A 17,872-nucleotide genomic window follows, 5' to 3' on the forward strand; every position below is an offset into this window, starting at 1 on the left:
ACTGTGACACACATTAAAAGCACATATGTTATAAATGAAACATATTACAGCACCAAAAAAAACGAATAGACGCTGTTGGCAGGACTAAATACAATGCTCATTTCAAACAAAGTGTAACTGCTCTGTTGCCTTACTGTGACTTTTCTGCAATGCGTTTCAGAATTTCCTTTTGCTTTTCTTTTTCTTTTTGTTTTTGTTTTTGTTTTTTGATCTTATAAAGTATTGTCCCTAAGCTTTGCCTTTGACTTTTTCAAGTCAAATTGTATTGCGACATAAACCGAAATCCTTTCAGCACAAAAATGGATCCGATTTTTGTTTGTTTTTATTTTTGTTTGTGTGCAGAACTGCACACATGCAACTGTACATGTCAACGAAATATTTCTTGAACATAAAAGCTTCTTTGTTGAGTAAAAACACACAAAACTCACAGAGTTCAGAAGAGAAGAGAGCACACTTGCCTCACAATAAAGGATACCATTTTATTTCTGACGCTCTGTGCAGCGCCTAGAGCGAAATTTCCTTAGCATACTTTTAGAAGTCTGCTTGTGTTTGATTAAAGTTGTATTTTAGCAAATAAACCATGCACAAATTGAGCTACAATAACAAAAAACCTGGAAGTCAGTACGTTTCATGTTACGGCTTAAACAAACCGACGAACCGATGACTACAATGACTACGGTGTCGACGGCGACCTCGCGTACCAAACATATTGTTTTCGTCCTCGAAACTGAAAATATAACAGCAAACAGTGATACGGAAAATTGTATTTTTCTTTACTACCTTTAACACTGATAAAGTGAAAATCTTTAATATATACGGCGCACCCTGATTTTTTCGCAGAGTGCAAACAAATATTTTTCATTTTTAAAGAAATTTTTTTTTTATTTTTATAAATAACGTACGTGTAAAAATTGAGTAAAAGTGAAAAGCAAAATATTTGTAAAAAGTGCATAAAAAAATTTGAAATTAATTCATTTATTCTAAAATTTCAGCTACACAATATGATAAGCTTATAAAAAAAAATTATACGAATATGTTAAAAAATTTAAAATATACATAAAATCCCAATTATTTACTTTACAACATGAAGAAAAAAACTAAAATCATTTTCAAACAAAACTTAAACTAGAAACAATGCATAAGCAATAAAATATAGATAAAATTCCATATGTACGAATTGTGAACTTATGAGTTAAAATTCCATAATTCATAGCAATTATTAAAAAAATGTCGCTCCATCAATCAACATTATTGCCAAGCGTTGCAAACTGTCTGTCCAGGCCACAAACATTTGTTTGTCGTTGCAGCACACGGTTTGTCCAGTTGGCTTGGGAGCGGTGAGATGAAACAAATTAGTAAGAAACTTGGGTGACAAAGTAAGGATACAAACAAGCAGGCAAACACAAGGTTAACGCACGTCAAGCGTTTACTGTGGCAACAAACCGACAGACAGACACACTTGCGTGTATGCAAATCTATCTAAAAGCCTCAAGCAATTAACCATAACAAATACAAAAAGGATATCAGCAACAGAAACCAAACCAAAACAAATGTAAAGCAGCTCAAATTTCATGATAATAACAAAACAATAACAACTAACAACAACAATAACAATAAAGGTCACAAAAGACTAACACACAATAATTAACATTAAATTAAAAGTCAAAGCCACAAAACAAATTAGCAACCACAAATTGTGCTTAAATAAGAAAAAAAACATAACACCCTGCTTAATAAAAATCTGTTAACCGTAAACGAAAACAAAAAAAAACAAAAAACAACAAAAAAAAAAATTCACAAATTAATAACTACAAAGTAACGAATTTGTATAACAAAAACGAAACGAAACAAAACAAAATAAAATAAAATAAAAACTACTAATGTTGCTGTTGTTGCTCGAGAGTATTGCACGCACTTTAATCAACTCCAAGCAAATCCGTACACGGGGCGTATGAGTGACAGCCACAAATGGGAGAAGAAACAAAGGCTGGAAAAAAACTCAACATAAATAACTAAAAAAACAAAAAAAAAAAATTATAGTAATAAACTACGGCTCATTCCTAATACCTACTGTGGCACTGCTTACCACAAAATAGGCTTCCTCAAAAGCTAATATAGAGCGCAACAGCACGACAAAAAGGAATTTACATCAGAAATAGTTAAGGCAACTTCCGCAAAGGCAGTCCAGACATTTTGGCAACGTGAGATCGCACAGAAATAAATTATAAAAATACAACAAAGTCAGCATTTAATCAACTTTTTTTATTTGATTAGTTTTTTGTTTTTATTTTGTATAAAATTTTTATTATATATTCTTTTAACACTTGTAAATACGTTATCAACACGCATAAATAAGAAAAGGAGCAACGTTAACTCCTTTCAAACGAAACTAAACCACAAACTGGCACTCAACACTCGTCAAAGTGAGCAGCTACCATACAGGATTTTCGAATTCTCAACTCAAAGGAATACAAAACCACAACAACAAAAACAACAACAACAACAGCATCCACAGAGACAGCTATAAACGTTTGCATTACTTTTAAAAAAACAAAAATAAAAACAAAATTAAAGAAATAATAAAACGTTAACAGTAACAAAAACACAAAGAAAATAATCGCCACCGCCACCATGAGTGATTCAGTTTTTGATAAATTCACAGCGTTGCTTCCGAAAGCACATTTCATCACACTTTGGCTAGCATTCAATCTGGCACTGATAGTGCAGGAGCCCACGAAACAGATTGCCTCAGTTGATGCTGCGTAAGTATTATTGCAAATATTCTATTACATTGAATTTCTTTTTTCTTCTATTTATTAAAATATTTTAGTACTTATATCATTCAGTTAGGGAATCCATAATTCTAGATGAAATATATTAAGCTGTTGAAAATACTTAATGGTTGTAAATAGGCTCATTTGAAGTACTTAAGTTGACTAATTGTTTTATATTTTAAACATTTTTAGTGAAATCCTTTTTTTTAAGAAATCTATTTAGAAAAAATTACAAAAGCTTTTGAAAGTAAATAATAAAAATTATGTCTATAAGTCAAGAAAATAATTTTTTTGTTTGAGAATATTACACTAAATATAAACGAAAATAAGAAAAAATAATCTAAAGTAAAGAAACTGTCACAAAACTTAGACTGATTCAAATAGCAAGGAAAAGACAAGAACAGAAATTTAGTTAATTTATTGAAATTTGGCTGACCATACAACGCTATTTCTGTACGTAGTAATACTCGAAATAGCGTTGCATGATTAGCCATATTTCAATAAATTAACTAAATTTTTGTTCTTGTCTTTTCTTTGCTATTCGGATCCGTCCAACTTTTATAAAAAATATTTAGTTTCATTTAAAAGCCTTCAAATCAGTGACTATACCTAGAACCAAAACTAAAGACATTTTTCGAGACATCTAATAAAAATATTATTTTTAATATAATAATACATTTAATAATACATTTAACTACTGATATTTTGCAATTAATAAAATCTTAATTTACTTTAATATCAGAGTAAATATATAACATATCAATAATAATTATTCGCATTGAGTCTTTTTTAAAATTGTTGAAAGAGGTTATAATGCTTGTATCTCAGATTAACTAAAAAGATTATTTCTATGAAGATAATAAGAAATAGAATTAACTCAATTTAGCGCAGTCTTTAATTTCGACTTAATTTTTCATTTCGGTAATAATTTTTAGAGTAAGTCTCTATTTAATCCTGCTACTTCAATTTTTTTTTTATTACTGTAAAAGATACTTGTAAATGTTGCAGATCTGTAGTATCTTACATATAAGCAGCACCCATTCATGATCTTTTTATCAATTTTAAATATATTAAATTATCTTAAAATTAATAAAAAAAAGTGTTTGAAATAGTAAAGAATTGCAACAAAAAAGTGTTTTATTTTAAATTAATTGAATTTCCTTTATATTTGACTAACTTTACATCATCAGTGGTCTTCACAAATAACTCATCAGTTCGTTAGTCTGTATATAATATCATAAACTATATATACCAGTCTTAAAGCTGATGTATTTGACCTACAAGCTTTTGGAAAAACTTATTTCAGAAGCATTAATAGTTTTTCTCGACAAACTTCGGCATTTACCTTATCGACAAATACTGAGAATGGGGAATCCAATCTATTACCACTATGCACTTCAACATAAAATACTTTTTACAGAAGCTTACTTTGCTTAAAATAATATTTCATAATATATATTGGGCCACAGGGTAAAGACCGCCTCAAATCTGAAAGATTAATTAGGAGCGTATGTGATATATATATGTGCAACCAACGACACCAGATATTCTATTACAATATTAATAAAATATAATCAAATATTGAATGAAACTTTATTGCTTGGTATAGTACTTGCCTTGACAGATTTTGATATCAAAAATGTTTTCAATTATTATATTGAAGCTATTTGAGCCAGTGCACTTAAGCACTTTTACTCTTTCTTAACTCGAGGTATTTTTAAAACCACTCTTTACGGCTTGACAGGAGATTATTGTTTACCACTCCATCAAACTAAGCAATAATTGACCTCGGATCTGCATACCTTCCCGAGAAGCCTGTAACCATTCTGAGACTTTATAACGCGGTGTTGGTAAGTCTTACAGATTTCGCAAATAATATCAGGGCTCTATCCATTATGTTTTTTTTGATAGGATCTATCTTGAGATCTCTGAGCATGTCATTCGTTCTAATGTACCATGGTACTATGAAAAGTCTTTTCAATTAGTAAATCTTGTAGTGTAGCTTTATGTAGTGAAATTAAGTGTAAACATTTACTCTTTAATTCTTTAACTATATAAATAATTTGGATTATACTTTATTCTCTCTATTATTTCGAAATTTAGGTATACCTACGTTTCATCGTCTTAAAATATTCATTCCAGAAAAACACTCATACATCACATAAGACTGAAAAGTCATAACTATGAAAAATGCGACAATAATTTGATACTAAATTTCTGCTATATGAAAGGAACAAACAAATTTTAATTATCACCAATAAAAACTTATTAAACATTAAACTTTTTATTAATAAAACTAATGAAATAGTCAATAGTAAAACAAATTTAATTTATCATAAAATTTTTATGAGATCATTTGTCTTATTTCAAAGTTTTTAGTTTGATTGACGCGACTTCATGTCTATGTCAAAAATCAGACTCAAATTCTTGCAAGAGTTTCAGAAAGAGTGCAGCATTATTGTTATTTATAATTAATAAAATTTAACATTTTACTAAACTTAAGATATTAAAACTTTGCAATTGTAATATTTGCTTACAATACCTTTTAGCTTACAGTCATATCCAATGTAGGTATGGCTTATAATTACTTATCATATTTAATGAATCCATAAGTTATATGAATACTGACTCATATTTCAAAACAAAAGTATATAGTTTGGTTAATTAAATGTTGATTAATGTCTGTGGACATTCACAATCGTATTAATTTAATAATAGTGTTGAAATGCGATACGCGAACAGGACATCAATATATCCTTAATTGCAGGCAGCAGCGTAATTACAATAATTACTTAATAAAATGTTTTTGACATATAATTTCTCTTGAGTGAGATATTTCGTATTTTTCGAACTTAATCAGCTTTCAGTGTTTCTTTAAATAATTTGTAACTTATTCCCAGTTGACTCATTTGAGGTATTTAATAATTTTTGAGCAAACATTTAACCTTTATTCAAACCAAAATAGTTCTATGTAAGTGTGAATTTTGAAAATGCCAAATAATGAATTCATTGCTCTAAAAGTCAAAAGTCATGATATTTTCAAAAGTAACCAATAAAGTTTATTTCACATTAAATGTTGAAATGCTATGAACTTAGATTTATGAGAATTAGAAAATTTCAATTAATAAATAATTACCTAAAACCTTTTAAGTGTTATCCATAATGAATTTATGGTATATATACGTCAAAAGTACAAAAATTATAAATAAATTTTAACTTTATTGTATATGTATATATGTACTTATAAAGTTAAATTGATATCACTTAGCGCAATTAAAAACCACAAAGTCAAATCAAATCTAAAATAAAGCCTGTGCTTTACCTATAAGTTGCTGGTTGGTTGGTTGGTTGGTTGTAGTAGCAGGCCATTAGATAACTTTCGTTTACCTAAATGAGCGATTTTTCGCCATTTTACTGCCACATTTCTTGCAAGAACCCTAGTATAGAAGAGTAGAGACTAAATCCATTCCACCGAATTTAGATCATTTTAAAGGGCTTTCGTCTTCATCGATGAACAGTCTGATAAACTATCAAAGAAGTATCGTTCTAAGAACCTATATCTTCTGGACACCAAAGCCGGGTATTCACAGAGAAAATGTATTATGGTTTCTTTCCCTGCGGGTTTCCACAATTTCTTCAGTGAGGATTATGGGAAATGCGCAGATTCTCTGAGTGGCTTCCTACACATCAATGATCAGAAAAAACTGCAGTAAGCCTTGCACTGTTCACGCTGTCTCTTTTGATGAATTCCGAGGATCTATTTTTAGTACAGGTGGACCGTGTTAACTTTTAAGTTGCACATAACTTAAGTTCTTTCCATCTGTTATGGGCAAATTACAGAAAGTAGAGGAAGGTACTTCTCTTAATGGTCTCTAGGTGACACAACCATGGAAGCACCAGAGCGGGCTGAATTGTCATCTTTCTTGTTCTCTTCGATGTTCCTATTTGCAGAAACCCAGGTGTGGGTGATATCAGCCAACAGATTTAGCTCATCGATTGCTTCTCTACATTGCTTTACCTAATACCTATTAATCAATCATCTAAATAGTTTTCAGCTTGTAGTATCAAAATTACAATTAAGAAACACTGTTTCGTTGGAATGGATATCATACTCAGCATAGTCTAGTATTGTTTAAAAGTTTCCTGACATCTTACAAGAGATTAATAATTATACAGTGGAATCCAAACGTAGAAAAATGTATTAAAATAAAGCTTCTAACATTTACACAGAAGACTCTAAAACTAAACAACAAGGAGAATACTGTTGCATTGATTGATGTTTGATATGTCTTACTCTATTATTGCTCTTATTATCTTGATCTGATAAGAGTATTTAGATGGTCTGAACTGAAAAATAAGACGTGGTCAAATGGATCTTTTTGACCACATCACAGAATACTGTTAAATTAAGTACGAAGGCTAGGTTTGTAATTTAAACAGATAAGAATATACTTAACGTGATAGACAGAATATGGGAGCGGTAACACTCAAATACTTTCAAAATATGATATACATTAGATATATCGTAAACTGATTTTAGATGTTCTATTTATAGCGCAATATAACATATTAAAACAAAAATCATCTGACCCTTAATGAGTTTAGTGGATACAAAAACACATCGGTGGATCCAATCCACTAGGGAAAGGTAATTACAATGACAATTGTATAGTATATAAACTGTAGTACTTCTCTAACTAGATATGATTTGCAATCACATTATCATTTACAATATCATTTTGCTATAATATGGTCATAGCCTGAAAGGTAGACGCAAAATTAAAATAAAGTTTCTGACTTATAATCTTCGTCATCTCTTTAAAGTGGAAAAGAAAAGATTATTGTGGTCTCAACTGTTAAATAACAATTTTTAAGAAATCCTTTACGAGAATTTCAAAGAAGTATTAGAAATTGGTATCGGAAGCACCACAAATTTCTCAAAATTAATAAATAGGTTAGAATAATATGGTTAACTCCTGAATCAAGTATAACATTCTTTACAATCAAGCTCTTTATATATATGACAACTATATCACTGGGATGAGCACAATCTTCGGTCAAAAAACCCTAGAGTGATGCAACGTGTAGGCCTAAGACTCACTCTATATTATATATGCAAACTCGTATAAAAAATTTAATTAATATTATGTGGAGATATCACTAGCCCTTCAACATATTTCTAAGCAATTGATATCACATGTTGACATTTCTTTTTCTGGTTCTGAATATGAACCATTCATAACCATACCGTTATAATGCGAAATAATGTATAATTCATATTATTACTCTAGGATAATGTAGCAAATCAATAAGCGTTCTACTTATGCTGTCTTCGATTAGTAAGTCTAGGGTAATTGTTTCAATTCAGATTCACATTTAGTGCAGTTTGCATTTTCGACTGGTAAATCTCGAGCGAAATATATATAATAACACTGAAGACTAATTTATAATACTCTAGATATTTTGGCAGATTTAAGTGTGATATGATTCCATATATTAATTTATGAAAAATGCCTATTAACATAACTACCAATATGCTAAATTATTCTAAAAACTTTTAATTGGGCAATAAGATTGGACAATTCGGGTGTAATCTAGATTGAATATATACCAATCGAAAATACCATTAAATTTTGACATGGATTCCCTCTATACTAAATGTAGTGTTATTAAATAGGAGTATATAGAGATAAACAAAGACATAAGATATTAAATGTATTATTTAGTAGTATGCTATGAGATATAACTTACATCTACATATGTCTTTTTCTGATTCTAAACGTTACACTTCTACTTTTTGCTATTGTAATGGGAATAAATTTATGCATAATTCACACCATTGCGCATACCTCTAGCAATTTATCTACAATCATTAACAAAATGTATAACTTTACTTCAACAAAATAAAATCGCACATGTAGATCTGATAACGCAAGTCACAAGTGTAATTTGAAAATACTTTATGCTTTTTGAATGCCATATATTACCATCAGAAGGCACTACAAAAGCTAAAAGCCTAATTATAATCCCAAGTACTTGGCCGGAACAATGGCAGGTCGTTCGTATATTCACATATATATAAATATATATATATATATATAGTACTTTTATTATTACTGTTAATTTTATTATTATTTTCATTATACGAAAATGTGTGTCATGTGGTTTTGTGTATGAAAACATATGTGGTAACATCCGTAGTAATAAATTGTGGCAATGATATGCCCGTACTGCCGTGTTTGGATTTGGTTTTATTTAAATAAAAAATTTCATTTTTGTCATGCGAAATGGCGCAACATGCCACAAAGTCGAACTTTACCTAAAGTATGGTTTTAACATTTACAATATAATATAAGTAATATATACCATATACTATAAAAACAATGGAATATAAACATGTATAATACATATATATAGTACTTCATGTCGAAAAAGTACTTTGAAGCAACTTTTGAGATTCTATTACTGGTATCTAAATACCGCATATACAGTCATACTCAATACGTGATTTATAAATATTATTACATATAAAAAGTATACTTTTTAAGGTGAACTCATTAGCAAATATCTAAGAGCAATAAAAAAACGAAATATTTGCATATTAAGCAGCGAATGGAGTACTTTCGTGTCACATAAAAGAAAGTACTAAACAAAAAAATATATATGTAAATATATAAATGTATATCTGGTATGTGTATTAATAACAGCAAGAAACTAGTACAATTGCACGCTTAGCGGATTATTCGTTCGCGTGCTTTCAATCTTAAAAGCATTCTCCACAGTCGAGTAATATTGTACGTCGCAGATACACCAACTACTATATACATTAGAATATAGTACTATAGAAATATATTAACTATGGCGTATAACAAAAGGTTGTACCAATTTCTTTCTTTCTTTTTTTGGTGCTGTTTTTTCTTCCTTGCACGAAATACAATTTATGGAGTAACCCCACCTTTTTAGACCTTCCTTAAGCATCCTTAAGCAACTCCAGTCAGCTACACTTAAGGTTCTGGTACTCGTATTGATCCTTGCACCCAACTCACATCGAATTGAACTTAAAATATTGCACAAATTTCGTGCACAAACCCATTAAATATGCTCAACTGCAGCCACATGATTTCGTATGGAAACAAATCAAATGCATGCATTGGCTCTGCCACATAAACTCGGAAGTCTTGTGCATAATGAAAAGGGCAAAAGGTTGTGCATACTTATGTCATCAATTGCAAGGATACTGTGTCAATAAAAAGTGCACATTTTTCACTTCAATCCACACAATATACTGGTATACCTAGTGAAAATTCTTAAAATATATTTATTAAAAATTTACTAACATAACAACAACAAAAAAAAACAAGAAAAAACAACTGCAATTTTTGTAACATAAAAATCCAGAGAATGCCACACAAATCGTTCTTCAGTGGCACGAAAGGCAAAATATCAGAGATATATACTGCACATAATGCCAACTGCAACATGGAGCTGCTGATATCATCGTTGTTATTCCTAAGGAAAACTGCTCCCATAGCGATTTCGTTACTATTATTTGCCATTGCAATGGCTCTGTTGTGCTCCACTTTTGTTGCAAGTGCCCACTTCAATTGAAATTTATTGATAAATGATAAAATTTCAGACAACAGCTGCAGTAACCAACCGTGGCTGCCTTGCTGTTTTCCATTTAATCTTAGAAACCATGAAGCTGGTATCATGCAGTGCATCTGTCTTCCTTTGCTTTGCTTTCTTTAGGTTTCTGTTTGCTTTTTTATTCTACTTTTCAAGCCAAGCAGCATCTTAGTTCCTTCTTGAAGCATCTTGACGTTGAGTGTCATTGAGTGTAAATTGTTGTTTTCCATTGAGTGTGATTGAAAATTAAAGATAATAGCATCGAGAAGACGTGCATATTCCGTTCACGGAAAATGAAAATTAGCCAAAGAAAAATATTTTTCCAAGCTATTAAAGCGATTTTCCATAAATTAAACTTTTCCATTTTTTTAAATTCAATCAAATGTTCTTTTAAACCGTATTACTTTTAGTTTAGTTTTAATAATATTCATTAAATTGGATTTTTAATAAGAACGGCGCACATAAATCTTTAATGAAGTAAAGAAAGCTTCAATGATGTCATAAAGTATATAAATTTTTAATCAACTCAAGTAAACAAATCAATTTTCCCTAGCTCTATGTACTTCTGTCTTCTTGCAAACAAGTCTAATGATTTTAATGATTTTATATAGGTAATCAAGTTTCTCTAATAACTGTATTAAAAGCTACCGAAGTACTACTCTTCAGACAATTATATATTCAGACCTTAACTATTTTTTATACTTAGGGTTATCGAAACTACTTAATATATTTTTGTTTGAATTTTAAGTGTATTTTGTATAAAATATAAAACTAATTGTAGTATTTTTATCGATTTAACTGCAATAATCTAAACACAGTATTATGTTTGCACTCTTAAGACTCGTTCACTTTTCTGGAAACACAGACTTTTGCAATGAAATATTATATTTCCCCATCTATCGTTGCTATAACGTTGCTAGATGTAGAGCTCTTGTGAATAACAGTTCTCTCAATAATAGTAACGCCTGACTTCTGCAACATAAAATAGCGCAGGTTAAATGAGTAACATGGAATACGCATTTATTGGAAAGAAAGACCTATGCGTCTAGATATCTATTGACATCTAATAGATGTCTATTATCATAAATAATTCTTTTTTTGTTTATTTTATGCCTCTTTTGGAATCTTTCTTATTGTCAGAAATTAACAATAATTATTAAAAGCTAATAAACTAGAAAATTATGAATATTAAGTGCCCCTAACCATTGTTGAAGCACCTTTAACTTTAAACAAAAATTTTTCATCTAAGATGAAATAATTTTTTCATAACTGTTACAAATCAATTTGTTCGAAAGAAAAAATCTCTAAATTTTCTAACAATATCAGAAATGAAAAAGTAACCGCTTTACTTAAATCCATCATTATCGATGAAAAATTTAATTCTCTTTTACCATCTTAGTTATTGAAAAAAATTTTTTCTTTTATTTTCAACTTATTTGAAATAAAAATTTGTTTCTTTAATCCATCCCGATTAATCCATCCCGATTAATCCGTCCCGATTAATCCGTCCCGATTAATCCATCCAGATAGGATTAATACCAAGCGTGCTAGGTTCATCTAAACCAAAAAGAATGTGCCTATTTAGGGAGATAGGGTGATAGTAAAGGGGGGAATGACATGCATACATACATTCGTTTTTAAACATTTACTTTGCATAAACTTTTATATTTAAATTATACGTTTCTTTATTTTGAGGTGTTGTGATTATTACAGATATAAAAGTATTAAACTCCGTAGTTTTAAATGTAAAATTGGTCGTCCACTATTGCAAATCTCTACATGTCATGGCTCAGCAGTTCAACATATAACATGTAATATGGAAACCGAAGTACAGCAATATTGATATGGAAACTGCATTGCACAGATAACCTAGTAAAAAGGAAGGTATCGCTAAAATTATATCATAAAAAAAGCAGATCAGTGCTCCTTCAGCGATCTGCGAACTTATTTTGACTATAAGTTCTATATACAAGTTAAACAGAACTTTCATCTGACCAAAATACGACCTACCTAAAAAATTGTAGACAACTATTTCCATGCTAAACTATGAAATTAATTCTCAAAATGTAACAGTAGAATCTAAAACAGAACAGAAAAATAGCAGATGCCCCTCAAACACTACGCTTATCTAACCAAAATATGACCTGACCTAATAAGCTATGGAGGACTCTTTCTATGTCCAGCTATGAAATTTTAGCTTAAAACAAAACGGTAGGATCTAAGAACAACAGATACACCTCACATATTGAGCTCATCTGAAGAAATCTAGACCGAAATAATCATGAAATATTCTTTCTATGCGAATAGATGGAATTTCACTCTAAATCGGTAAATAAACAGCCACAGAATTTGTGTAAAAAAAACCCGGAAACACATTTTTTGTTCCTCTCCAACGCATAACAAATAAAAATGACTGTATCAGGTTACTATCGAGTGGAGGATGTCATATAATTTTGTAGTAAGATTAGTATTACCAAAATCAGAATATCAAACTTGGAGCATATATATAACAACGCTTAATTGTGTCCTGTAAAGTGTGTCAAAAAACTGTAAAATTTAGACCATATCGCCCTCTAACTGAATGTTATTTCCAAATAATGAAAAGATACCTACCTGAATTCCGTTCTTAGTTATTATAATGTATATCTGTTTTTTGTTTCCATTAATCTAATCCAATTAAATTTAATTACTCCACCTGAATATTATACAATTTTTTCATTAACTCAGTTAGTAATGGACCTTGTCGTGCTATCAAAAATCAAATGTCCTTAAATAGTAATACTTTTATTATTATTAAAAAATAAAAAAAAAATTGTAAAAATATATTTAATTAAAATTCTTGTTAAATAATTTGAAATTAACTTTCATGATTGTTTTTAAGTTCCTGAAAGATTCTTGATTGAACTGAATGAACTTTTTGTTTTTGTTAAAAAGTTCATTGTAAATACTTTAGATAGTTTTTTTTGCAATACAAAGGTTGTTATTGAGTTTTTTTTAATTGTTTGAATTTTGCTTTATTTTCTTGAAACGGTTTTAGTTTTTTAACTTTCATATGTGAAAACTGTCAAAACATTGTAACAAACAACGCCTTGTTTTTATTGGCAACAATTTCCTCTCCTTATTTTCCATAAAATTTTCATTTAACTTGGATTTCAGAGCAAAAACGTTCGTGTTCTTTTAGATCAAAAAAAACTTGGAAATTTATGACATGACGAATACACGTAAACACATTTGCAGCACATGCCACACAGGTTGTGCTAACTTTCAGGAAAAATTTGAAATGTTCCTTGCTTGTTTTTGTTTTATCTCGAAGGACACTTGATGCAAATGAGCTCCTACATTCACTGCACACTTGACTAAAGCTAATATGTTTAATGCTTAATATATACGAAAATACGAAAAAGACCCTAAGTCTATAAAAAAACACTAAATCAATTGTTCTTACATATGCAGCACTGCACTTAGCAACACATATCCTTTATTAACCTAACTTCCTCGAGTAGCAAGGACAGTCCCACATGAACGTACCTTCAAATCACAGTATTCTTCAACTTTTCGAATATTGATTGCTGGTTTAACCTAAATAATACTTACACTAACTGATTTTGATAACGTTTTACTATGTTTCTAGAAAAATACTCGTATATGGCTTTCGTTTTCTATATAGTATATAATGCATAATTCTAGTTACTTTCAAAACAAGTCAGAATTTTTGAAAGAAAACTTGTGTGTAACTGTGATATAAAGATGCAGTTAGTAAATACTATTTGCATCTAATCAGTTCCTTGAAAATTCATCGACAAATCAATATAAATTATTTGCCTCCATATCCTTTATACAGAAACTTTTTAATGGTGTTTTCTTAGTGTTTTCTCGTAGTTTTTTGTTGAGCGGTAAAATATATAATACTTGGCGTCATCTTGGCATAGCACTTGCCAATAAATTTTTAGTGTTAGCCACCGAATTTAACTTTTGCAACTTGCACTCTGCAACTTTGTAACCTAAAAATGTCGTCTTTAATCTAATGTACGGGAATAGGATAAACCAAAAACATATAATAATGTAATTTTTATTAATAGAGCAGTGTAGAAACGTTCTGTGAAAAACAGTAACATCCCACTTAGAATGTATAAAAATGGTTGAAGTGGTCTTGCACAGTTGTAAAGTGTGCCGAAACTACAAAGTTTACACCAACCACACCCAAAATAAATTTTATCTATTTTTGGTCTTATCTGCTTTTATTGCCCAATAGTTACAATATCTGGCCAAACACTTGGACAGACACTTTTTATAACTTAATGGTTAAGTGGTTGTGGTATTTTATGTTACAACATAACTTCTCACTGGAATGCAAAAAGTGACAATAATACTCGTAACTTACAAAAAGATTGTGATGATAATGGAGGCTAAAACATTAAATAGGAAATTATAAAGCAGAGGAACCAAATATTACTTCGAAGATATAATAATACAATATAATAGTGCTTACTTATAACTGTTTGATTGTAAAATTTATTAAGGTTGATTAATTTGCATATAACTTGGCTTAGTCAAATAAACGTATTCCGCTAATTTTTGAAAACTCAATAAGACCATAGGATGGCACAGATATTGCCACTACTAAGATATTCTTAGAATTAATCAAAACTAGCAATCTTTAAAAGATATATGTCAATAATATATGGCAATCTGAAGTTCTGTTGATAAGTAGTTTTAGTGACGAAACTGTAGTAATTCTCACAGAAATTGAAAGTTTTGGATTTTGTTTATTAACAAGGAATTGCCTTTTGATAAGACTTAATATTATGCAGACTCAAGCAATAACTTTAAGAGTGTTAAAGCAATTCTATTATGTCCTGTTGAATAAAGTGATAAAGCGTGTACGTATTATTTTGAACTAAATTCGTTTAAAGCGTCCAAAAAGTATAATAACAACTGTTAAGTCTTTGGACTCCATATTTTTCGAAACACATGGTATTTTATTCATCGATTAACTTCAGTGAGGGAAAATTGTCAACATTTTGTATAATATTTATATAGGTATTATTGCTTCGAATCGGGGTAAAGCCGCCTAAAAGTCTAAAAAGTATTATATCGACTCCACACTTTGGGATATACATACTATTACATAGTTTAATTTACTTAAGTAATAAAACTAAATCATTAATTAAATTATGTATTGATTTAAAGAAAGAAATTATTAAAAAAAAACAGAACTTCACCTGTTTTGTGATATGGTGCAATGTTTCTTCCACCAAAAGTCGGTAACCAAAATAATAAAATTGCACATATCACATTTGAAGGCAGTTCTTCATACACAGGACTTTCTGACAATAACTTCTAACGGTAAATACGTGTATAAGCTCAAAAAACGTACTCACAAGTAAGAAATTTTGTACCAATAAAATCTCGTTTCTCGTAACTAAAGCCAGTCTAGAGAGCATAGATTTATCATCCCAGATAATAGAGTTCGAAATTGTAAAAAAGCAATAAAATGACTATGTTGTCATGGTGATGAATTGAAGGCGAAGGTGGAGGCTTGAGTAATAATGTATTGATTTCAGTTGTTTTTTTTTAAATTATAGGTAACATATCTATTTATTAGTTAGTAATAAGTTTCTCTCGAAGTAGTCCAATGATATTGAGAAGATTGCTAGGTTCTTCGTTTGCATGACTCTGGAGTCGATCAGACTGTGCTTTCACTTGTCCATTAATTTTCTTAGCAATTGTCAAGATCCCAAAGAATAACTCCATTAGAAATGTACCATGAGACGTTAACAATATTTCGAAGAATTTTTTTTTTGGTGACAATTCAATTTTATTTTAACATTGCATTGGGTGTCATAACTCAAACTTGTGTACCATGAGACCATATTGACTTTGGAATTCGTTTGTAAATTTTAAGTTTATTATGTTAAAGATATTTGAGCACTTTTACTCTCTATTAACTGCGAGGTGTCTTCAAAACGCGTCCATACGCCTTGACTGGATTATCAGACTAAGCATACAGAAAGTTTAAGTCTTCGTTCGACAACCCAGTTCATATAACTGATTTATACAAATATTATAATACATATATATTATATATTATATGTTAATACAATACAATGTGTTCATGAAAGTGTGAATAATTAAAATTCACTTAAAGTGATTTTTAAAATTGTTTTCTGCTATATTAAAAATAAAGTTATGAAATTATTTAAAAAGCTATTATAATATACAAAAAAAAATATAAAAATGCAAAAACACAATATTGTCAGGACTGAAAAAAAAATAAACTGAAATCAATTTTATGCTCTAAAAAGTTGTGCATGTTTATAATCAATTTAATTACAGAAAATGGCTATTGACGCCTTATTAGCTTTTTAGCAAATTTTTCTTTTAACGCCTTTTGGTGACAAACAAATTTCGTTTGTCAATTGTTAATTTAAGACATAAAAAACAGCAGCAACAATTTTCCTACAAATAAAAGAATACAAGTCCAAAAAAAAAAATCCACTGAAAACATGCTATTCGCATGCTTTTCGAACATCCTAGGTTCGAGCCTTTGTTCAGCACCTTAATGCCAACGACCAAACTCTATAGGCAAAGTGTTCTTCTAACATTGCACGAACGTGCAAATATATGTATAGGTGTACACATATATGTGTATGTATGTATTGGAATAGAAATGTGCTTAAAAATGTCAAATGGTGGAGAAATTTAAAAAGTAACACATTTTCGAGTAAAATTGGCGCAGAGAAGAGCACTGAGTGAGCACAAAAGAGCAAATTAAGACGCTCTGCTTTGGCTGCAAAGCAAAAGCAGAGCACATGTAAAGAGCTTTTCGGGAGTGAATGGCTTATTTTTAGAATCCAGTTCCCTTTTGTGCAGACAATTCCCAAGCAAATCTTTTTTTGTTTTCTATTTCTTATACTTTTTTTAAGTTTCGTTAAATTGTGCGTTTATGGAGATATGGTTATTATTTTTGCCTGCCGTTCCATTTATATATTGTTTTTATTGTAATGCCTTCTTCGGCTAATAGCCAAATAATATCGTGAACAGCACTATGACTACCACAAGAGCAATAAAAATAGTGCACACATGCATGAGAGTAAGCATTATTTCTGTAATATTTATATATAAATAACTACATAAAAAATGCTATAAATGACAGTTTATCACAGAATAACATAAATAATCACTTTCAAGTACCGATATTTTTTTCTTTTTTATTAATAATATTTATATAATATTATATGCCACATACTCTTAACATATAAAATTCCCATTTTATGTTAGGCTTCATACTTTTAAGCAGTGCACTTTACTACTTATATAGTATATAGCAGTACTGAATAGCAGTACTTCTATTCATGACGTATACATAATATTTTCTACATACATTTTTAATAATATCCTGTAAGTTTCCACCCAAAATAAATTATATTAAAATCACTTCTATTAACTTCCAATAAAATTAAATTAATCAA

At 29.8% G+C, this 17,872-nt stretch overlaps 1 protein-coding gene across 1 annotated transcript in view; it reads left to right on the top strand.

Annotated features, from left to right (window-relative positions):
• The first annotated feature begins 1,120 nt into the window (after nt 1-1,120).
• Nucleotides 1,121-17,872, top strand: part of LOC119677370 (gamma-aminobutyric acid receptor subunit beta-like) — a 46,960-nt gene continuing 30,208 nt past the window's right edge. The window contains exon 1 of the mRNA XM_038088685.1: nt 1,121-2,762. Coding sequence (XP_037944613.1) covers nt 2,632-2,762 — 131 coding nt within the window. The 5' untranslated portion in view covers nt 1,121-2,631. The remainder of the gene's footprint in view (nt 2,763-17,872) is intronic.

Source organism: Teleopsis dalmanni, chromosome 1 (assembly GCF_002237135.1).
Source record: "Teleopsis dalmanni isolate 2A chromosome 1, ASM223713v2, whole genome shotgun sequence".
NCBI classification, from domain to species: domain Eukaryota; kingdom Metazoa; phylum Arthropoda; class Insecta; order Diptera; family Diopsidae; genus Teleopsis; species Teleopsis dalmanni.